At 40.9% G+C, this 24,559-nt stretch overlaps 1 protein-coding gene across 2 annotated transcripts in view; it reads right to left on the bottom strand.

The window, feature by feature from the left end:
- The window catches only part of SLC30A9 (solute carrier family 30 member 9), a 77,907-nt gene extending 58,186 nt beyond the window's left edge, over positions 1–19,721 (bottom strand). For both annotated transcript variants that reach the window (XM_037529080.2, XM_054688512.1), the window contains exons 1-2: positions 19,456–19,721; positions 8,492–8,656 (exon numbers count right to left, since the gene is read on the bottom strand). In XM_037529080.2, the coding sequence (XP_037384977.1) occupies positions 8,492–8,656; positions 19,456–19,567 (277 nt within the window). In that variant the 5' untranslated portion in view covers positions 19,568–19,721. The remainder of the gene's footprint in view (positions 1–8,491; positions 8,657–19,455) is intronic.
- Between the last annotated feature and the right edge of the window lie 4,838 nt (positions 19,722–24,559).

Below are 24,559 nucleotides of genomic sequence, written 5' to 3'. Positions count from 1 at the left end.
TTTGATTCATGAGTTGATATGGGGAAAATTTCATGGGGAGAAAAAAACAGGCTGGAAATAAAGCTGAATTAGCAACATGGAAATCACTAGCAACCTTACGACAACATTAGGTTTAGCAAGAAGAATCTGAATGGCGGCAACAGGCTGAGGTAAGAAAGGAATAGAATGCAATGAGTACTTATTTAATATACTAAGCCTATGTTAAAGCAATTCAGCCTTTTATTTTAATATCATCTGGAGATATTCACATTTGATTTTTTTAATTTTGTTAGCATTAGGATTCTGCCTGTCTTTAAAAAAATTTACTGAGATATGAGTGACATATACTATTGTGTACGTTTAAGGTCAACAACATAATGGCTTGATACATTTATATATTACAATATGATCAACACCATAGCATTAGTTAGCTAGCTACCACTTCTATCTTTTAGTATTTTTAAACTTTGGAATTTGCCATCTTATCCTAAATAAAATATATCACTCTGTTCTCCTCATGCTCTATAGCTCAGAACTCAATTTGACTCTTCTGTCCTGAATCAGATCTCATACCACCAGTTTGAAACTCCTACTCCAAGTCAGCAAATACATTTCAGTTGCTGTTCTGCTTGTTTTCCTACCCCACAGCCTTTTACAAGACACAGCCTCAGGCAACAAATGGAGTGGCTGGGGTCAGGGGACTGGTTTTTTGAACAACGATTCTGATTCAAGCACCTAACTATTTAAATAGCACTTGAAGATCCATTACTCCAAGCAAGCCAAACTCCTGGTTCCTGTTTATAGAACTAGAGCCCAACACGTTCTGTTCTACTTCATACATATAGTCCAGCTGTGTCTTCAGTTTTCTGTTTTTACATTCTATCACTCCAGTAAGTGAGAAGTACAAGGGGTACCTCAACATACCTATTCACAGTATCACCTTGATCAGAATTTCTGCCTATACAAAGATCTACCTTTTTCAAAGGCATTTATGAACAAATTAAAAGGCCAACAAAGCACTAATAAAGGTAAAACAATCTGAAATAGCAAAACTGTTCATATTATGATTTTTAGTATATTTCTTAATTATTTTTCAGTGAAAATCAACAGTGGAGATGATTTAACATTGTTTTAATAACTAAAATCTGCAGAAAACCTTACAAGACTGATTATTCACCAATGTCTAAGTAGGTTTCAATGGCATATTACAACATTAAAAACACTGCTACTCAGGCCTCCCTGGTGGCACAAGGGGTTAAGCACCACACTATGAAGCAATCCGCAGCCTCTGCAGCACAAGTTCAATCCCCGCCGGCCAGGGAGCAACCCACATGGTGCAGCAGACCTCTCCTGTCTCGCCCGCTGCTCCCCTCAGCAATTTACTTCGGTCAATCTGCCTGTTCTGTTCCCCACTCTGTCTCTGGTGAATTCTCTCACCCCTGCATCTCTGGCCTGTACCCCAGCTCTTGTACGCATGAATAATTTTAGAGAGAAAAAAACACTCCTACTCAAGTAATAACTATAGCTTGTAAAACCTGACATTGAATAGCTAGATGATAAAAAAAGCTAAATGATTATCAATTTTTGTCCAGTTACACAGTAAGCAAATTCTAAAACATCTTTATCTATAGAACCTATGTACCAATTTCTAAAAATTTTGCTTTGGGGAATAGACAGCAAGGCAGAGAAAAGCAAGAGAGGTGGTGAAGTGAGTTTTCAACATTCATCTAATGTTGGAACAACTAAAATCTGTCAAAATTTTCAGAGACAGGGACTCCCTGATGGTGCAGGGGTTAAGGTCTCAGTGCTATCAAGCTATCACTAGCCATCGCTGGCCAGGGAGCTGACCCACATGGCACAGCAGACCTCTCCTGTCTCCCCCGTTGTCCCCCTCAGCAGTGTATTTCAGTAGATATTCCTGTTCTGATCCCCAGTATGTGTCTGGTGAAGCCTTTCACCCCCCCCCCCGGGCCTCTGTACTACATCCCCAGTTCTTGTATGCATAAATAAATAAAATAAATCTTTTTAAAAAAAAGTTTCAGAGACAGCCCTTCTTTCCAATGATCAAAGTGATTCAACCAAATCACATAAAATGAGCTACTCTAAGAATATTTTCTGTATATTCTTCTCATTACAAACTGCCTAGATGTTACTAATTATGTTAAGAATCACAAACAAGAAATGCTAGTAGATGGCTCAAACACAGGTACGAATACTTATTTTGCATACCACCACCTTAATATACTTACACAGTATCACTGAGCAGAATCTTTATGATTTCAATAAATAACCTGATACTCTATCCATGAATGCCTCTAGACGGTTTGTTTTAAGCGCAAGGCCTGGCTCTTTGCCACACATCTGCTGTCATTAGCAAAATTAAAACTAATTTTCCTAAAATTTAAAACATCTGAATGCTCCTTAAAAACTTAAGGATTCTTTAGCAAGTCTCTGCCTCTTAATGAGCTGTTCCTGACTTTATCATGTGATTTGAATTATTCAAAAGTCTATCTCAAATCCTTAAATACACACATTATCTTTCAATCAAGCAATTACTTGCTGTCTATATGATGGCTAACAAGATCTAATTTAGCCTAAGCAAATCCTAAAAAAAAGAGACCAAAATTAGTCCATCAATAAACAATATACGTCTAATACAAGAAAATAAAATTAACATTTTGATTCTAGTCAACAGAGAAAAAAGAAACTACTCATGGATTTCAACTTTAAGCACTGTGTATATAGTGGTACCAACATTAAATATTTTTCTGAGTCTATGTTCACCTCAGAAGAGCTAGCATATTTCACCCTTAGCACATTCACCTGTATCATCTCATTTTATGCTCTATTAAATATGCCTATTTCTCAAATTTAGAAGTTCACTAAATTCTCCATTCCTTTATCCTCTCATATCAAACTCTCACTCAAAAATTATAGTTCTCCATCACCACATGGAAAAGAAATTGGCTAAAACTGTACAGTAAGCTCAAAGGGAGGATAGAACTTTAAGGAAAAGGATTAAGAACAGGTGTCATAGGGCCTCCCTGGTGGCGCAAGGGGTTAAGCACTAAACTATGAAGTAACTTGCAGCCTCTGAAGCGCGAGTATGATTCCCACCCGGCTAGGGAGCAATCCACATGGCACAGCAGACCTCTCTGACTCGCCCGCTGCTCCCCTCAGAGTGTACTTCGGTCGTACTTCGGTTGATCTGCCTGCTCTGTTCCCCACTCTGTCTCTGGTGAACCCTCTCACCCCCCGCATCTCTGGCCTGTACCCCAGCTCTTGAATGCATAAATAAATAAATCTTTAAAAATAAAAAAGAACAGCTGCCATAAAAATAAATACAGGTTTCTTTAAAAAGCGGTAAAATCTTCCCTGTGAAAGACATCTAAATAAAAAATAGTCCTGAAATGCTTATTATCCTTCACTATTCTCCTGAAACTAAGCTCTCCCTGGCTTTTCTCCCTGTCTCTTACAGCTGCTCCTCAAGAATTTTTTGCAGGCTTTTTGTCCACTTGCCTCTTGTTCATTAGAGATTTTGTACTAGAAGATCTTATCTCCTCACTGAAATACACAGGTGACAGCTGAGTATAGCTACTAACTCTGAAATCTCTGCCCCTAGGTTAGAACTCTGTGCATTAACCCTATAAACAAATATTAAACCCCTACTATGGGCAGACTGCTGGTGTAAGCAGCATGGTTCCTGCAGTCATGGGGCTTGCAAACAAGTGGGAGATGAAGAAATAAAACACTGAAAATATCAGTAGTTAAATGCTACCTACAAAGAGAAACAATATTAGGGTAATATTAAAGACTGATATGGTAGCTACTTGAGATTGAGTGATTGTAGGGTAAAGAAAATATCAGGCTTTTCTGCCCTTCCGCCATCAGGATAGATGCTGGATCCTTGTCCTGAATGCATGCCTGATGGCGGGCACCTGGAATAGGGTGTGGGCATAGGTAGATGGGATTCAGCTGAGCTAAGACTGTGCTTTTAAGGGCGGCGTCACGGGGGGACGCCAGCAGCACCAGTAGCAGCAGCCGCAGTAGCAGCAGTAGAAGCCGAAGCAGAAGCCGAGAAGCAGCAGAACGAACGCCAGAGAGCCCAGATAGAGTGAAGACTTGCTGGGGGCTGGGAGGCCTGCCAACCTCCCAGCCAGCACCCCTGCCTGCCATATGCCTGGTGAACCCCAAATAAAAAACCTGCAAAACTACTGAGGACTCTGACTCCTCCTTTACCCGGTCTGCATGGGATCAGAAAACCTGCACTGTGCCCATTCCTGCCCTTACAGTGATTAAAGAGCAATTTTTTGCAGAATATTTCAACTAAGATGTAGTGACCAAAGGGGATCAGCCACATGAAGAAAGGCACCTTGGAAAAACAAAACAACTCAAGTAAAGGCCCTATAACAAGAACAAGCTTGGTATTTTCTAAGAAGACCAATCTGGCTGAAACATAATGAGCAAGCAAGAGACTGGAAAGAGACATCACAGGGAGAAGGCTATTATAGTAATGGAGCTAAGAGATGTCTCACAGAAAAGTATTATACCCAACTATTGTGCAACCATTCCATACTGGGCAGGTTCATTGTTGATTCGGGCAGCTGAAAAGAGAATTTTGGAGACTTCAGTATCTCCAACATGCCTTTAATGCTCAATCAGGGGACCAGACCAGGAGGCAGGGAGGCAGCAACTAAGCCTCCTAAGCCCCAAGAATCTCCACTTTTATCCCTTGCTTCTCAGCTCATGTGTTCGTATTTACATGCACACACCCCATGCTCCCTGGCTTCTCTGTCCAGGTGTCTGCAATTACAGGTGTGCATGCCCTGTGCTCATACTCCCAAGTGCCCTCTGCAATAAACTGTTATCGCATGGGGGCAATGAAACCTGGAAGGAAAGCAAAGCCACAAGTAGCAGCTGCAGAGGTTGGCAGGGAGAGACAATAAACAGCCTGAGTACCCATATTCCTTACACCAACCAGGTAGGCATCTATAATTCCAATATCCAAAATGGAATCATTATCTTCACATTAAAATATACTCTACCTTTGGTATTCCTAAGTTTAGAAGTCAATGAAGTCATCTACACAATTGTCCAATCTAGTAAATAGGCATCATTCTTTACTTGACTCTTTTTCCTTCATCCCCTCAGATTCAATCACCACATCGTAATTATTCAGCTCTTAAATCTCTTGAGTTCATCTACTCCCTTAAAAACATCAATGCCATTAACATAGTTTAGACATTCATTTTATTACTTTAAATCTCCCTCCTTTGAAATGTTTTTTAAGTCTGCAGGTGTTTATCTTCTAAAACCTCAAATCTGATCTTCTACTTGAACATTCCAATAGATTCCCATTGCCTACAAAGCAGTGGGAAGAGCCAAATATGAAAAAGACCTTGGTCTGACTAGTGCTTACCTATTTAGTTTCATCCCTCTACTTTCAAAACTACTGATCCCACCAAATTCCCTATACGCTAGTTAAGTCTCAATAAATTACCTGCAATTTGTCCACATCATCTCACCAGTACCTATACGCTCTTAGATCCCTAGGTAGATATTTTCTTACGGAATCTTTTCCAGTCACTCAACATTCAGTTAGGTGTCTCTCCCATGTGCTCCTGCAGCACACAGTATTTCTTCTATCACAGAACTTACTACACATATTATATTTATTTGTATGATTTTTTTATGTCAGTAATAGAGATTATGAACTCAGAGTCATTCTCATTGCTGCCATATAAAAAGCGCTCAGTAAATACTTCTTGAATAAATTACCAAATAAAGGAATTCTCTTCAATGTTGCACACTAAAGTGACAGAGTTGTAGAATTCCACAGTTATAGAAAAATTCCAATTCTCAGTTTGAAGAAGCCCAATACATCCCAAATGGGATACATACAAAGAAATATATACTTGGTCACTTCACATTAAAACTGCAGCTTAGGGCCTCCCCGGTGGCGCAGCGGTTGAGCGCTGGGTTGCGAAGCTGCCCGCAGCCTCTGCGGCGCCGGTTCGATCCCCGGCTGCTCCCCAGCCACCGGAGGAGGGTCCCACATGGCGCGCAGACCTCTCCTGCCGCCCGCTGCTCCCCTCAGCAGTGTACTTCGGTCCTTCTGCCTGCTCTGCTCCCCGCTCTGGCTCTGGTGAATTCTCTCACCCTCCTGTGCTTCTGACTGTACCCAGTGCATGTATAAACGAAACAAACAAACAAATAAATAAATAAAACATGCCTCTATTAAAAGAAAAAAAAAAAAAAAAAAAAAGATTTAAAACTGCAGCTTAAACCAAAGAATTTCAAAATATTCTGAATAAAACATTTTCAAATGAATTACTAAGCTAGCAAAAAGTTATCTGAAGAGGTTTTTTTTAAAAACAAAGGGAAAGCAGGACCTATACAGAATATAAGTGAGCACAAAATACGTATTATAGAAAAGCAGAACAGATGCAAAATACTAGCCAAAAAACACCATGTAAGTTGGGAAGGGGGCCTCATAGAGGAGGCAAGACGGGATAATTCTAAGTTGTGTATTTCAAAAGGAAAAGTAAACTTTTTTAACTACCTTTAGATTCTGAAGCACATTCACATATAAAACTTTCAAATGTATGTGCCTATGGGGGAGAGGGAATAACTAAATGAGGAAAAAAGAAAAAATTTTAAAAAGCAAAAGAGGAATTAAAAACCACACACACACAAGCTCATGATACAGTGGCAGAAATATGACCAAACATTTAGTGATTACAGTAAATATATTTTTTTAAAGATTTATTATTTTTAGTTATGCATACAAGAACTGGGGTGTAGGCCAGAGTTGTGTGGTAGGGTGAGAGAATTCACCAGAGACAGAGGAACAAAGGGAGAAGCAGAACAGGCAGATCTACTGAAATACACTGTTAGGGGAGCAATGGGCGAGACAAGAGAGGTGTGCATCATCATATGGGTTACTCCCTGCCTGGGGATCGAACTCGCGCTGCAGTAGCTGCCAACAGCTTGATAGTGCTGACTTTAACCCCTGTGCCACTACGGAGGCCCTACAGCAAATGTAAATAGACTAAACTTTGAGTTAAAAAACAAAGATTATCGGGCCTCCCTGGTGGCACAAGGGGTTGAGCACGGCACTGTGGAGCAGTCCACAGCCTCTGCAGCACAAGTTTGATCCCCGGCCAGCTGGGGAGAAACCCACATGATACAGCAGACCTCTCCTGACTCGCCTGCTGCTCCCCTCGCCAGTGTATTTCACTCAATCTGCCTATTCTGCTCCCCGCTCTGTCTCTGGTGAATCCTCTCAGCCCCCCATCTCTGGCCTGTACCCCAGCTCTTGTATACATAAATAAATCTTAAAAAAAAATTGGGGGGGGGCGGGGAAAGGAGGAATTGGGGTCAAAATAGGATTGCAATTGTATGGGGAATATAAAAATAAAATAAAAAAAAAAATTTTAAGGGCCTCCCCAGTGGCGCAGCGGTTGAACGCTGGGCTGCGAAGCTTCCCGCAGCCTCCGCAGTGCCGGTTCAATCCCCAGGCACTGGGCAAGGGTCCCACATGGCACGCAGACCTCTCCTGCGGCGCCCACTGCTCCCCTCAGCAGTGTACTTCATCAGTCTGCCTGTTCTGCTCCCTGCTCTGGCTCTGGTAAATTCTCTCACCTTCCCATGCTTCTGACTGTACCCAGTACTTGTATAAATAAATAAATAAATAAAATCTTAAAAAAAATTTTTTTTAAAAGATAATCAAATTAGGACAAAACAAGGTTAAAGTCAAAGAATGGAAAAGCTATAGCAGGCAAGTATTAATAACAAAAAATGAAGATGTAATTAAACAATTGTTACATAATGACAGAAGGTATAATTCATTGGTGAAATTTACCGATCCTAAATATGCATTTAATAACAAGGAAAATATGTAAAGCAAAAAATTAGGGAGAACCACAAGGGAGAATGACTGTCAAATTTACCACCAGAGTTATTATGGCTTAAAAGCCCACTTTAGGAAAAAAATCAGGCTCAAAATGAATGAACAAAATATCTGATAGTTAAAAATTGGCAGAATAAACAGCAAAAGGAAGAAAAAGGGATATAATTAAGATAAAAATAGATATTATAAAAAGGGAAACAAACAAACATACAAATTTCAAAGTAAAAAAATGTCCTAAAAAAATAAAATGCACAAAATTCTGGCAATATAATAAAAAGATAACCACCACTGGGAATACGAAAGGATGGAAGTACATATACTATTAAGTATAAATAAAGTATCATGAATTTCACTCCAGTAAGTTAAAAATTAAGTTTAAGTGGTCAAATTCCTAGAAAAAAAAAAAAACAGAATTTGCCAACACTGAGTCAAAAAGAAATAGAAAAATTAACAAATTAAAATAACAGTTTAATAGCTCCTGGCAAAGAAAACACTAGTCTAGATAGTTTTATAGGCAAGTTCTATAAACATTCAAGGAATAACCTTCTACAAACTCTATCAATATACAGGAGAAAAGAGATTAAAAAGATGTATACCTACCTGCTTCATCAATTGATGGTACCTTTTCTACTCTGAGGGTCTGTGATCCCTGTCCTCCTTTCTGAACATCTGTGGAGTACTTTTCTCGTCTCTGCATAAAGACGTACAGGTCATTACAGGAAGCCAAGTTCAAAAAGCTTCCATATGTCACCAAATTCTGCCATTCTAAAATAAAACAAAAAAATTAATTTCAAACAAATTTGTAACAGAGATTTTATAACCAATAAAACATGCCTACTATGGTTAGGGAAAGAATGATTTTACATAATAAAGTAACAGAAAAACTTTAATACTGCCAGGTACCCAAATGCACAATTCCAAGTCACTCTGGACACTAGAGGCGTTTCAGTGTGCAAAGGCGTACAAAGACTACATTTAGGTGCACAAAGACTACATTTTGTAGAAAATAAAATAACATTTCTATTTTCCCTATTTTGGAAATTTATATGGAAACGTTAAAAAATATTAAAAATCAAATAAAGCATTATTGAGTTATTCCGAAAGGTCTCTAGCATACGATATTCTTTATTTTGTAAACTGGTTGCATGTTTTAAAAATGATGGCATACTATAATATACTTTGCAGAACAGAAAAACTCTGGAGGATGGGGGCACTCATGAAAGCTTTCTACTCAAAATTACCCAGTGTCCTTTTCCTGCTAGCTGGAGACTTACTTCTATTTCATTTCAGTCAAAAAGAATTATCATAATCAGTCATTTATACTGTCACTGATTTTTTTAATCAGATAATTAGATCAACAATTGGTGTAATTCCTTAATATATAGGAATTTTAATTGAGGAAAGAATAGAAGACTAATTACAAAGTACTTCAGCTGCTGCATCTGGGTTGCCTGGGCTTTGGAGGTCTGAAATACAGTAGAAAAATATATTCCACAGTTACACTGAACTGGTAGATAAGTAAATCTGTCCCTACTCTCAGGTAACCCTCTTTTTTATTTTACAATGAGTACTTAGAACTTGAAACCATTTCTAGATATAACTTACATATTTCTACTTTTAGGTGAAATAAAGTATACAATTAAAAAGTAGTCAAGTTTCCCCAAGAGTGGGTTGAAACTTCTAACTGCTTAATAATAATCTTCAAGTACATGTGTAGATATATACCTCCTGAAATAAAGAAAAATAAACATTTCCTTAGAGAGTCAAGAATTCATCAGGAACATCAGATATTGTAAATACTGAAGATAATTTCAAGAACACAAAGGACATGTGGCTTAAAAGTTTTCTTGAAAACTGTCTATGTAAACATACTCTTCACTTATTTGGCAAAAAACTATTGAAGATCTAGTGAGTATTTTTGTCATTTGTCTCTATTTCTCAAAGGCGAGCAAAGCAAACCTAACAATATTATCTTCCTGTACATTAAAATATGGAGGCTACCAGTGAAATTAGCGAAGCAGGGGCTAAAATCTAATTCTCCTAAGAAACCCATCCTCCAGAAAAGCATCTTCACCATAGCCACTGGTGGTCTGACTTGTCAGTCTTATTCAAAATATCTTTTGTGATAAAAACCAAAGACAATGTGCCACTAACACTTTCTCTTCACCCACAGATTGAGTACTTCATAGACATTATAAGAAGAGCCTCCCTGGGGGCCCAGGGGTTAAAGACAGCGCTATCAAGCTATCACCAGCCACTGCAGCACGAGTTCAATCCCCAGCCAGCCAGGGAGAAACCCACATGGCACAGCAGATCTCTTCTGCTTCGCCGGCTGCTTCCCTCAGCAGTGTGTTTCAGTGGATCTGCCTGGTCTGTTCCCCACTCTGGTCTCTGGTGAATCCTCTCACCGCTGCACCTCTGGCTTATACCCCAGTTCTTGTATGCATAAATAAATAAACCTCAAAAAGAAAGAAGTTATATAAAGATGTTTGAACTTCCACATATCCACTTCTCACCTTTAACAGTTACCAACTCATGGTCAATCTTATCTCATCTCTACCTACACCACTATCTCCTCACCTCTATATAAATTTTTTTTGTACAATAATCATTTTTTTCCTACCCATTTTACCTCTACTTTTACCCAGTACCATTCTTTGCTCTTTTGGTGGTTGCCTCCAATAATAACTATTAATTTAATGCAAATCTCACATATAATTTTTCATTAAATATAAATGTATTCTTAAGAGAACTTTGGTTAACAAACAACACCATCACAAGCAAAGCATTAATAATAACTTATTTTATTAATGTCATCAAATATCTTCAGTTTCAATTTTCTAGTTGTTAGAAATGTTAAAATGTTTGTGGAAACTAAAAAGGTCCAGAGCTGTTACAGACTAAGGTGTCTTTTAAAATTCTTTAAAGTACAGGTTATCTTTTTAAGTATTATCCACTGATGAAACCAAGCTGTTTGTCCTGAATTTTTGTTCTGGTAGTTTCCAGTTTGAATTTTGCTAATTGAATTCCATGTTTTTGTGCTGCTCTTATATATTTTCTATAAATCGGCACATGTAAGGGCTTTATCCAAATTCAGGTTCTTTTTACTAGGCTAATATCACTCACTTGTAAGTTGTGGTGAATTATTTCATCAGAAGCCACATAATATTTGCTTGTCTACCTGTGATAATGTGTTGCTATTCAGTGTTGGGACCATTTATTCATTGGGAGATTAGAAAATGGTGATATTCTAATTTTTTTTTAAAGATTTATTTATTTACACAAGAACCAGGGTACAGGCCAGATGCGCAGGAGGGTGAAAGGATTCACCAGAAACAGAGCGGGTAACAGAACAGGCAGACTGACGAAATACACTGCTGAGGGGAGCAGCAGGCACGACAGGAGAGGTCTGCCACTCCATGTGGGACCCTCCCCAGCCGGCCGGGAATCAAACTGGCACTGCAGAGGCTGAAGACAGCTTCACAGCACTGCTCTCAACCGCCTGTGCCACCAAGGGAGGCCCTTTTATTTTTTTAAAAGATTTATTTATTTATGCATACAAGAGCTGGGATACAGACCACAAATGTGGGGGGTAAGAGGATTCACCAGAGACAGTGAGGGGAACAGAACAGGCAGACTGACTGAAATACACTGCTAAGGGGAGCAGCAGGCAACACAGGAGAGGTCTGCTTCACCATATGGGTTTTTCTCTGGTGGGCCAGGGATCCAAATCGTGCTACAGAAGCTGTGGATTGCTTCATAGTGCGGTGCTTAACTCCTTGCACCACCAGGGAGGCCCAATATTCTAATTTTATCCCTTCTTCATTTACTAGGAAGATTATTTCTACAGAGAAAATTTTCCTCACTTATTTATCTAGCAGTACAGTTCATATAGGAAGGTCAGGCTGAATACTCAATTCTTTGCCTTTATTTACCAGCTCTCAAAATAATGAATTCCTCATTACCTTACATATTATAGTAGTGAGATTAATGTATCGCTCCCTCTTTCTCTGTATTTATCACTGTGATTTCACAGATTTAAACATTATTTGATGTATTTCAATCCATTTTAGAGATTATCTTGATTTCTGTTCAAACTGTCCCATTTTGGCCAGTAGGGGTTTCTTCAAATTGATTCCAGAGCCTTCTGACACTATCCTAGTAATATTTGTATAGCTTCATTGCTAGTTGTTTCAAAAACTCCTTAATTTTTAACTTCAGTAGAATTTCAGGCATCAGCAACTTTAAAAGTACACATCTGGCATTAGCACAAGATAAAAAATAACACAGAATTTGCAGAACACATTATCACTTCCAACATTTTATATTTTAAAAATATAAAGGAGGGTTTCCTGGTTAGGTCTGGTTAAGTTTGAGCGCTATCACAGTATCACCATTGCCACAGCAGACCTCTGCTGTCTCCCCCACTGCTCCCGATAGTATTTCAGCAGATCCACCTATTCTGCTCCCCACTGTCTCCGGTGAATTCTCTCATTCCCCACCTCTGGTCTACATCCCAGTTCTTGTATGCATAAATAAATAAATCTTTTTTAAAAATACAAAGGACATTTGATTCCATCAAAATGCATTTGCTTTAATAAGACATAATATCTAACAATCATTTGCTAAATTAATTCTAGGAGGCAGAAATATAGTAAATAATATACAATATTAATACTGTCCCATCAAGGTGAATTCTAAAATAAACTACATACAGAAGATCAGTCTTGAGTTTGGCACTCAAAGGCCTGGGCAAGGACCTTCTTATTGCTATATATGTAAGGGTATCTTTTTCATTATGTACCAACCTGCTGGAATCGTATCATTAGTCTCATCATAACAGGCAGTCTTCATGGCTTTTATTTTCCTGCTAACTGCCTCTCCAGCCCCTGAAGACCACTGTTACTGATCAGCACTTGTCCTTTCTCCAATATGGTTTGCACCTACCACTTACCCTGTATTTCAGGAGAAATCTGGCCTTTTTTCTCAGACAAGACACTCCTTTTCTCCCATGCAAACTATTGTGTATGTTGCTTCTGTAACAATAACTAAAACAAACAAGAGATTTCTTGAAGTTTAGAAAGTTTTATTTCTGGCTAATTTCAGGATCAGAGTGAAACCTGTAGCCTAAGCCTTCTAAAAGTCAGTCTCTTAAGAAGATATTTCAGTTTTTTCCCCAAAACATTTCTAAAGTACTGTCATACTGAAAACTAAATACCTGCTATCCTCATTTTTAAAGAAGTTAGTAAATGTGAATGAAAAAGATACCAATAAGCATATAGCACATGGCCCAATACATACATAATACTGTAGAATGCAAAGAATGTTCAAGATTTTATCACAGCAAAAACCAAACAAATTAAATGCCCCTGTAAGAAGGATGGTTAGGTTATGGGTAGTCCTACATTTTCATTATGTGTTCATTTAAATTTTTTTTTCAAGATTTATTTATTTATGCATACAAGAATTGGGGTCTAGGCCACAGATGCAGGGGGGTGAGAGGATTCACCACAGAGCAGGGAGCAAACAGGTGGATCTACTGAAACACACTGCTGAGGAGAGCAGCAGGCGAAACAGGTCTCCCTGGCAGGGACGAAACTCATGCCACAGTGGCTGGCAGTGGCTGGCAAGAGCTTGATAGCGCAGAGTCTTTAACCCCTGTGCCACCAGGGAGGCCCTTATTTAAAACTTTTTTTTTAAGGATTTGTTTATTTATGCATACAAGAACTGGGGTACAGGCAAGAGGTATGGGGGGGTGAGAGGATTCACAAGAGACAGAGTGGGGAGCAGAACAGACGGATCTACTGAAATACACTGCTGAGGGGAGCAGCAGGCGAGTCAGGAGAGGTCTGCTGTGCCATGTGGGTAGCACCCTGGTTGGGGATCGAACTCGTGCTGCATGACTGCAAACAGCTTCATAGGTTGTGTCTTAACCCCTTGCACCACCAGGGAGGCCCTCATTTAAAACTTTTAATGACATGGAAAAACATTCATGTTACAATATTGCACAAGAAAAGTAGGAAGCAATTTGACTGGTGAAGTTATCCAGAATATCCTTCATTTTTACTTTATACATTATACTTTTCTATTTAAAAAAATGCTTAAAATTAAAGAAAACTAAAAATATAACCATTGATTAACAACTAATATTAGCTAATACTAACACACTTACCATTTCTTATTAACTTTTATGCTTTCAGCTAACTAAATACAGGAAAATCCCTTTTATGCTTAATCATATAGCAGACAAAAGTGGGATCTAAACCAGGTAGCCCAGCATAGAGCTAAACACTGCAAATGTGACTTTTTCCAGAACACAGTAAGCAATAGGGAAACCTTAAGAGTATAAGTAAACAGGAGATGCTGAAAAGTTCCTGCACTTCCTTTTGGCATACATTTCTACTGCCTAGCTTAATTTTTTTTCAATATTTGCTTAGAATAGATAAAAACAGGGCCTCGCCTGGTGGCGCAGCGGTTGAGCACTGGGCTGCGAAGCTGCCCGCAGCCTCTGCAGCGCCGGTTCGATCCCTGGCCACGGGCGAGGGTCCCACATGGCTCGACAGACCTCTCTTGCCGCGCCCACTGCTCCCCTCAGCAGTGTATTTCGTCACTCTGCCTGTTCTGTTCCCCACTCTGGCTCTGGTGAATTCTCTCACCCTCCTGTGCTTCTGACTGTACCCAGTGCTTGTATAAATAAATAAATAAATAAATAAATAAATAAATAAATAAATAAATAAATAAATAAATCTTTTTTTTTTTAAAAAAAGAGAATGTTTACAAAAAAGAATAGATAAAAACAACATCTATTAAGAATTTACCAGATGCCAGAATATTTTACCTACATATTATCACATTTTCTATTCCAAAGCATATGTCAAGGTCATTTATGTCTCTCCATTTCCACTGCTAACCAAGACAGCCCAACCGTACCACCTTATTTGCCTAACTATAATAGCCATTAGATACACTCTTACTTTTCCAATCCATTTTCCATCAGTAATCAGAATATTTTTGAAACATTGCCTTTTTAAACCCACAGCCTATAAGGCTCTGATATCTTTCAAACCTCATTTCATATACTCCCACCTTACCCTAGCTTGAAGCAGCTTCCTCTCTGTCTCTGAACATGATCAGTCTGGTCTTCAGGATTCCTTTTTAGCCCCAGCTTGCTCATTTTCATTTTTCACACCTTGCTTAGTCACCACATCTTTGGAAAAGGTGCAGTCCCAAGCCAGCATATCTAATGAAATGGCTCCTCCTGGCTACATCCCAGCCCATCACACTACGTATTTCTTTTATAGCACTAGTTTTCTCAATCCTAATGTCTGTCCAATAATGGGTAGCACTATACAAACAAACCTTATGCCTGTTGCCTTTTTGCTGAGTGATCCTCTCACAAAAACCCCTATGAGGTACATATTATGGTTAGCTTCATATCAGTTAAAAAGTCTATCATTAACTTGAACCACCAGGAATCATACATCAGCCTGAAAAAAGTCTTTCATAACTGCCAGTGTTTCTATTATTTAAGGAGATGGGAGAGACCTAAGACCAAAAGTAAAATTTGTACATTACTTTTCTTATGGTAATAAATACTAATAAATTAGACAGGACTAAAGTAGACAAGTGTAACTTCTTTTTATTTAAAAACTACTTTTATTAATGTGGGATTTGAGCAAAAGCATTTATCTGCTAGTTTGGTATGTAGTACTTAAAAAGAAGCATCCTCCCAGTGTACCTCAGTCCATCTGCCTGTTCTGCTCCCTGCTCTGGCTCTGGTTAATTCTCTCATCCTCCCACGCTTCTGACTGTACCCAGTGCTTGTATAAATAAATAAATCTTAAAAAAAAAAAAGCATCCTCCCAATTTAAAATTTTGTCAAATGAATACAAATACTTGAAAAAAATAATCTATGCAAAGCCAAAGGAGCTTTTTTAAAAAAAAGTTATATATACTATAAAAACTAACATTTATCATGTAAAACTATGTGCATATTGCAGAGTATGTAAAAAACACATTAAATTTTCTAGAAAAACCCACTGTTAATAAAATAGCATATATTCCTACTTTTCCTCCTAGTTTCATCTATTAATTTTTACCTATTTATACAAGAGCATTTCTTCATGGTACTAAATATTATTCTAAATTACGAGTTTTTCAAATGGCTGCATATACTGCCACAAAATATGTACCATAACATATTTTGGCTTTCAACGCTTCATAGCTATAAATGTTAGCAATTTACGATGACTACTAAATTTGTGCACACATTTTAATGTATGTCTGAATATTTCCTTAAAGTAAATCCCTTGAAGTGGAACCATTGAAACAAAAGGTATAAGCCTTTAGGGGCCTCCCTGGTGGCGCAAGGGGTTAAGACACAGCACTATGAAGCTACCCTCAGCCACTGCAGCCAGAGTTCGATCCCTGGCCAGGGAGGTGACCCACATGGCACAGCAGGCCTCTCCTGTCTCGCCTGCTGCTCCCCTCAGCATTGTGTTTCAGTCATTCTGCCTCTTCTGCTCCCCACTCTGGTGAATTCTTTCACTCCCCACACCTCTGGCCCGTACCCCAGTTCTTGTATGCATAAATAAATAAATCTTTAAAAAAAAAAGTATAAACCTTTAAAGTTCTTTGTATAACAATGGAACATTACTCAGAAATCAAAAAAGATAAACTCATGCAATTTGCAGCAACATGGATGGAGCTGGAAGGGATCATGCTCAGCAAAATAAGCCAGAAAGAAAAAGAAAAATACTAGATGTTCTCACTCATAGCAGGAATTCAGAAAACCTAAATAAGGGACCAGGAAAAAGACTAATTATAATAAAGTATAAGTCAAAATCAACAAGCAACTATAAACCAGAGACACACTGGGGGGGAAAAGGAGGGATTAGGGTCAAAATAAAGGGGGTTGGGGGAATTGTATAGGGACTATAACCAAGATGAAAATGCATACATTGCGCAAAAATGAAAAATGATGTTAAAAATATATTTAATAAATATTTAAAAAATTCTTTATATACAAAAAATAACCTCTAAACAACTGTTCAACTATGTCTCAATCGGTATTAGGAGCTCCTGTTTTCCTGCACCCTCAATATGAGGTACCGTCATTATGAAAAATTTAGCCAATATGAACCTGCCCAAAAGTAGTATACCTGTAAACTTGTATTTTTACATTCTTATTAGTGACTATAGAACATTTTTGCATTTTTATTGGCCATTTGAACTCCTTATTTATTTCCTTTGCCCATTTTTCTACTGGAATGTACAAGGTTTATAAAATTTCTTTATAAATTAGTGACACTAACTTTATATTTGCACTGTAATATAAATAAGTAATCACTGTTTGTTGAAATGTGGATAGTCCAAACTGAGATGTGCCAGAAGTGTAAAATACCCACTGGGCTCTGAAGATTTAGTACAAATCAAGATAATGAAAATATCTCAGTAATTGTTACAAAGATTACATGTCAAAATATTTTCAGTATACTGCATAAAACATTAATTTCATTTGCTTTTACTTTTTAAAATATGGTTATCAAACAACTCAAAATGACATGTGGTTCACATTATATTTTGTAAGGTGGTGGTATAGAATATTGTTTTCACCCTTAAGTATTTTCAGTGGTTTAATTTTTCCCCTCAAAATTTCTTCCTCTCCTTATTAAGTTTTTCCCTGCCACATAATTTTAGAATTATCGCTTAACAACAAAAAAATACTTTTTGACTTTTTCCCCAAAATTCCTTCAAATATTCTTTTCTTCGTACAGGCATCCAACTTAATGACCAACTTGATTTAACATTTTTACCATAATTTTGATTGCCCTTTTAAATATAGTTGCAGTATTACTGTAAGTAAATTTTCACAAACAAGATCATTTTTAAAACCTACTTAGTATTTTTAAATGTAAAAATAATTTTATTTTTTTGTGGTAATAAACATTCCAAAGAACTTTGCAAAGTCATTCTGACTGGTGAAATAGGTAATTATTATCTGTGGTTCACAGATGGATGAGACAGACAGCACGTAGTTTTTGAAGTAATGACAAGCTACAGAGAAGAGGGACTATAAATTTACCCTATTTCAACTTCTTTTTATCAACAAATAAAGAGTACTTCAGGCAAAATTAAGCCACCACCACACCTAATTTAAATGCAAAATACTAAAACTACTTGGTCTATAGAAGCAATAAGACTAGTAGGTTTACTTGGAAATCTTGGAGTACTGTTTAACCAAGATGATTCATTTTGTTCAAATGTGAACCTTGTATACTGTCAATCCAGTGCTGTTAAAATTAACCCATCTGAAATTTCAGGAGCCAGTTTTTACATTTATTGCAACTAAAAGAAACATATATTCTAATATTATTATAAATGACTGTAACTTCCAACTTCTATTTCGAAGTCATAAACATGATACAAGTGTTGTGAGTATTTAGGAAATGGTTCTCGAGGCATGCCCCAGAATCTGGAGGCTATGATTAAGAGTGGATGTTACTGTCTTTTCCCTCATTCCTTCCAGTTCTCAAGCTACAGCATCCAAGCAATGGCAGTAAATAAATAAATAAGGTAAGCCTGATCAAAATTCACAAGATCAATGTTATGTTGGAAACTGCTGAACAAATGTAACTGAAGAAAAAATGTTGACGAGGAGATAAAAATTCCCGGCAACCACATTTTTGGGGGTTACAGCCCCAGAAAACACTTTTTCATCAAAGATCGCTCAACAGAGCTAAGGAGTTCTTTTGCTTTTCTGGCAAACCGGGGTTCATTCAATGATGGTGGAAGGTCATACCCTCAAACCTAAGACTGAGTTGTAACTATAGCAAGCCTTATCCCCCTCAGGAAATGTAAGTAAACAAATTGGGAGTATGAAAAAAGGAGCAGAGCAATAAAATCTACCTGGTCAAAAGTGTTCAAAGATGAACCAGTAGGCGAGCTCCCAAGACCCAAGAACTCGGTGGCGCCAGTAATATCCTCCTTCCTACCAGGGTCATCACCAGACATCGCCAACTGGGCCTAAAATTTTGTTTTTTGTTTGTTTTTTTTTTAAAGATTTCTCCATCTATGCATACAAGAGCTGGGGTACAGGCCAGTGGTGTGGGGGGTGAGAGGATTCACCAGAGACAGAGTGGGGAACAGAACAGGCAGCCTGACTGAAATACACTGCTGAGGGGCGCAGCGGGAGAGCCAGGAGAGGTCCACCTAGCCATGTGGGTAGCTCCCTGGCCAGGGCTTGAATTCGTGCTGCAGAGGCTGCGGCACCAGGGAGGCCCAGGCCTAACACTTTATTCAGTATAAGCGGTCTCTGTCACGGATGCGACTCGGCCCGCGACCTGCCGCCACTTTCCGCGGGGACCGCAGGTGAGACCAGCCAGGGCGGCCTGTCAGAAGCCCCGCGGGCAGGGCAGCTGGATGCAAAGGCAGAGGCGGAAAAAGGTGGCAGCGTCGGGGAAGGGCCGGCGGGCGCGCAGCCCCACGAGAGGCGCCGGTGCAGAGCCCGGCCTGGTCCTCCAGTCCGGCTTCCGCGGAGGCAGCGGCCGGCGCGGGACACTCACCCTGGCGGTAGCTGGGGCTGCGGGCCGCCGCCCTGCAGCGCAGATGCAGCCGGCACAGGGAGGACCAGCTACATCTGTGGGCCGCAGCGGCGGCGGCCAAGCCCGGTAACATCCTGGCGGGGCAGAGGCTCCCACTCGGACACCACCTCCTGCCTCAGCGCCGCCGGCACCAAATGACTCCATAGACCGAGCACCTGCGAAGAGCGATGCCTGCGCCGCCCTAGGCGGCCTCGGAGCCGGAAGCCGTCGCGCCGTTTAGCTACACCGGCGGCGGAGAAAGCGGAAGTGACGCAAGTGCGGGGCACGCACGGGGAGAGCTCGCGGGCGGCCCCCGACGTGCTGAGGGGGCGTGGCTACGGGGAAAGGTGCTAGCCGTCCCGTGTGCGCTTGCGCGTTGTGTGGACCTCGTCGCATAGATTGATGGTCTCTTACCAGCCTGGAAAGCCTGGGGAGAAACGACCATCTTTGGGGACCTCTGCCTGCTTACTTCCTTTTTTTCTGGTCTCGAAATCTGCGCCTTGGTGGTGTTAGTGGAAAAAAGCGGGGAGGGCCGGTGGCGCAGCGGGCTGAGCGGCGCGCTGTGAAGCTGTCAGCAGCCTCTGCAGCGCGGGTTCGATTCCCGGCCGGCCTGGGAGATGCCCACATGGCGCGGCAGACCTCTCCTGTCTCGCCCGCTGCTCCCTCAGCAGTGTCTTCGGTCCGTCTGCTTGTTCTGCTCCCTGCTCTGTCTCTGGTGAATTCTCTCACCCTCCCGCGCCTGTGACTCTACCCCGTTTCTTGTATAAATAAATAAATCTTTAATTAAAAAAAAAGTGGGAAACTGGAAAGACCAGAGTGGAGGCTAATGTATCCTCTGTACTCTCCAAACTTCATCACGGTAACATCACTGTGTGGCCGTTACCATGAATGCTGATACTTCAGAATGAGGTCCTCGCACTGCTAGCTTCCAATCTTTATTTTTTTTTAAAGATTTATTTATTTTTATACAAGAGCTGGGGTACAGGCCAGAGGCACGGGAGGGTGAGAGGATTCACCAGAGAAAGCAGGGAACAGAACAGGCAGACATATCAGAATACACTGCTGAGGGGAGCAGCGGCGCGACAGGAGAGGTTTGCTGCGCCATGTGGGTAGCTCCCTGGCCAGCCGTGAATGGAACCCGTGCTGCAGAGGCTGCTTCACAGCGCAGCGCTAAACCACCTGCGCCACCAGTGGAGTCCCTCCATTCTTCCTTCTCCCAGTCTACTCAGCTTCTCCTCCCTCCTCAGCTCCACCCTTCCTTGGATGAGGCAGGAAACCTGGAACGTCCCTTTTCTCTAGAGACTACCCTGTTAATAGTTTCAACCATAATTTTAATCAAAACTTTTTTTAATATTTATTTATACGAGAACCGGGGTACAGGACAGAGCCGCGGGAGGGTGAAAGGAGTCACCACAGACAGAGCAGGGAGCACAACAGGCAGAAGGACTAAGTACACTACTGAGGGGAGCAAAGGGTGAGACAGGTGAGGTCTGCTGCGCCATGTGGGTTTCGACCACGCTGCAGAGGCTGCAGACAGCTTCACAGTGCAGCGCTCAACCGCCTGTGCCACCAGGGAGGCCCTCAAAACTTAAGAGATTTAGGGCCTCCCCGGTGGCGCAGCGGTTGAGCGCTGGGTTGCGAAGCTGCCCGCGGCCTCTGTGGCGTTGGTTCGATCCCTGGCTGCTCCCCGGCCACCGGAGGAGGGTCCCACATGGCGTGCAGACCTCTCCTGCCGCCCGCTGCTCCCCTCAGCAGTGTACTTCGGTCCTTCTGCCTGCTCTGCTCCCCGCTCTGGCTCTGGTGAATTCTCTCACCCTCCCGCGCTTCTGACTGTACCCAGTGCATGTATAAACAAAACAAACAAACAAACCAGCAAACAAATAAATAAAGCATGCCTCTATAAAAAAAAAAAAAAAATTAAAAAAAACTTAAGAGATTTATTATATAAAATAGAATTTTAATGTATATGTGTTGTCTGTTCTTAAAGAAGTCATTCCTTTTGTGATAAACATTTTTACATTTTTAAAAGGTTAATGAAAGGTTTCTTTACAAAAGTAAGTGAAATTATTATCTCAGGGAGAAAAAGAGGGAGATAAATTCGTGAATGCATCCTACTAGTAACATTTTTACATTTTTTGCAGGTTTGGTAAAATAATTTTAATAACACAGCTGTGTAATATGTAGAACATAAGTGTGCGGTACATTTTCACAATTTGTTAGGTTTTTTTTTTTTTCTACCCTCCTTTCCCACAGTAAAATGGGGGTATAAATTTACTATCATACCATATTAATTTTGATGAAGTTCCAAGTCTTGACTTGCCAAAAATTTTGAAAAATAAGGTCAATCACGCTGTGTTTATCTTACTTAATCCTCACAATGCTGTATCATGCAATAAATGGTCTCTGTGAACATTTTTTAAGATTTATTTATTCATACAAGAACTGGGGTACAGGCCAGAGGTGCCAGGATGAGAGGATTCACCAGAGACAGAGTGGGGAGCAGAACAGGCAGACTGACTGAAATACACTGCTGAGGGAGCACTGGGCAAGACAGGAGATATCTGCTGTACCATGTGGGTAGCTCCCCGGCCCGCCGTGAATCGAACCTGCACTGCAGACTCTGCGGACAGCTTCACAGTGCTGTGCTTAACCCCTTGAGCCACCAGGGAGGCCCAGGTCTCCATGAACTTGAGCTAAAATACACTGTCATCATATGCTGTCCCTCTGAATAGTCTTCAACTTTCCCCATGTACTGAAAATTAAGGTGATGGGGCCTCCCCGGTGGCGCAGCGGTTGAGCGCTGGGTTGCGAAGCTGCCCGCAGACTCTGCAGCGCCGGTTCGATCCCCGGCTGCTCCCCGGCCACTGGAGGAGGGTCCCACATGGCACGCAGACCTCTCCTGCCGCCCACTGCTCCCCTCAGCAGTGTACTTCGGTCCTTCTGCCTGCTCTGTTCCCTGCTCTGGCTCTGGTGAATTCTCTCACCCTCCCGCGCTTCTAACTGTACCCAGTGCTTGTATAAATAAATAAATAAACAAATAAATCTTTAAAAAAAAAAAGAAAAAGAAAATTAAGGTGATGTTAGCTTTAGAGCTCCACAGGAGAACTTCTTTCAGCCTGAATTGTTTGAGAAATCCTATCTTTGCCAAGAGGCTGTTTTAATGCTCCATATTTAGCATTCAGCAGCTACCTATATGTACTAAACAGGTAAGATCCATAATCATAGTTTATTTTCTGCTGAAGGAAATAAAATTTAAAAATAAACACCTAGCTCATCAGAAATACTGATACTTGTAGTACTGCTATGCATCACCTACTAGTTGTCACACCGTTTGTATACATTATAACATCTTAGTAAATTTATCAATGAAAAAACTGAGGCACAAAGATCATGCTCTTAACCACCACTTTGCTTACTAAGTCAGTGGATTTTATCTCTTGGAAGAAATTATCAAGTCTTTCAAAAGACTCAAATGACAATGTGGTCTTTGTCTTCTGAAAGGTAGGCTGAGATCCTTTTACGTCATTTTAAGTGTGATCAAGATGTTAAAATGAGTTTCATGAGAATCTGTGATATAAATAGATATCTAAATATAGGGAATTATTAAGTCAGATAGATGGAAATAGAAGTAGGAAAGGGGGCCTCCCCGGTGGCGCAGCGGTTGAGCGCTGGGTTGCGAACCTGCCCGCGGCCTCTACGGCGCGGTTCGATCCCCGGCTGCTCCCCGACCACCGGAGGAGGGTCCCACATGGCACACAGACCTCTCCTGCCGCCCGCTGCTCCCCTCAGCAGTGTACTTCGGTCCTTCTGCCTGCTCTGCTCCCCGCTCTGGCTCTGGTGAATTCTCTCACCCTCCCACGCTTCTGACTGTACCCAGTGCATGTGTAAAAACAAAACAAACAAATAAATTAATTAATTAACATGCCTCTATAAAAAAAAAAAAAAGAAGTAGGAAAGGGGTGAAGAGTCACTTACTTATCACAATATACTACAACTCCTACAAGGCTCTCCATTAATTTCTTCTCTGAAGAAATTACAATATCAGAAATTTGCTTTCATCATTTAATTGTCTATTCCTTGGTTTCATGCTATCTATTCCTTTGGGGAAATATAGTTCTGATCATGAGACTACTTTGGCTTGATCTGGAAAACTGACATTTATGTTACATGACTTTCACCCTATTCCTAAAAGGTTCTCTTGACTTTCAGGATCTTTTCTCTTTCAGGAATCTACATGCTGTCTGCAGCATTCCACTCAATTTCCTCATCCCTCTCTTTTGGTTTCTCCATAGGTACCCTCAGAGTTCTGCCCCTCCAGTGTTTTGGGTTTTTTGTTTGGTTTTTTTTTTTAAGATTTATTTTTATTTATTTATTTATTTATTTATACAAGCACTGGGTACAGTCAGAAGCGCGGGAGGGTGAGAGAACCCACCAGAGCCAGAGCGGGGAGCAGAGCAGGCAGAAGGACTGAAGTACACTGCTGAGGGGAGCAGCAGGCAGCAGGAGAGGTCTGCGCGCCATGTGGGACCCTCCTCCGGTGGCCGGGGAGCAGCCGGGGATTGAACCAGCGCTGTAGAGGCTGCGGGCAGCCTCGCAACCCAGCGCTCAACCGCTGCGCCACCGGGGAGGCCCTTGTTTTTTTTTTTTTTAAGATTTATTTATTTGTACAAGAACGGGGGTACAGGCCAGATGTGTGGGAGGGTGAGAGGATTCACCAGAGACAGAGTGGGGAGCAGAACAGGCAGACTGACGAAATACACTGCTGAGGGGAGCAGTGGGAGAGACAGGAGAGGTCTGCTACGCCATGTGGGATTCTCACCACCTGGCGAGCCTGGGATGGAACCCGTGCTGCAGAGGCTGCGGACAGCTTCGCAGAGTGGCGTTCAGCTGCCTGCACCACCAGGGAGGCCCTGCTCCTCCAGTCAGCCTGCCCGCCCCAGCTCAGGATCTATATTCTCCCACCAACCACATTGTGTTGCTTTTGTGGCAGTGGTTCTCAACCAGGGGCAACTTTGGCATGTCTGGAGACATTTTGTTTGGATACTACTGGCATCTGGTGGGTAAAAGCCATAGATGGTGCTGAATA

The sequence above is a fragment of the Talpa occidentalis genome, unplaced genomic scaffold, assembly GCF_014898055.3.
Source record: "Talpa occidentalis isolate TD23 unplaced genomic scaffold, MPIMG_talOcc4v2.1 talOcc4.6, whole genome shotgun sequence".
Lineage (NCBI taxonomy): Eukaryota > Metazoa > Chordata > Mammalia > Eulipotyphla > Talpidae > Talpa > Talpa occidentalis.
The sequence above is the reverse complement of the archived record's forward strand: the minus strand, read 5'-3'. Positions and strand labels throughout refer to the sequence as shown.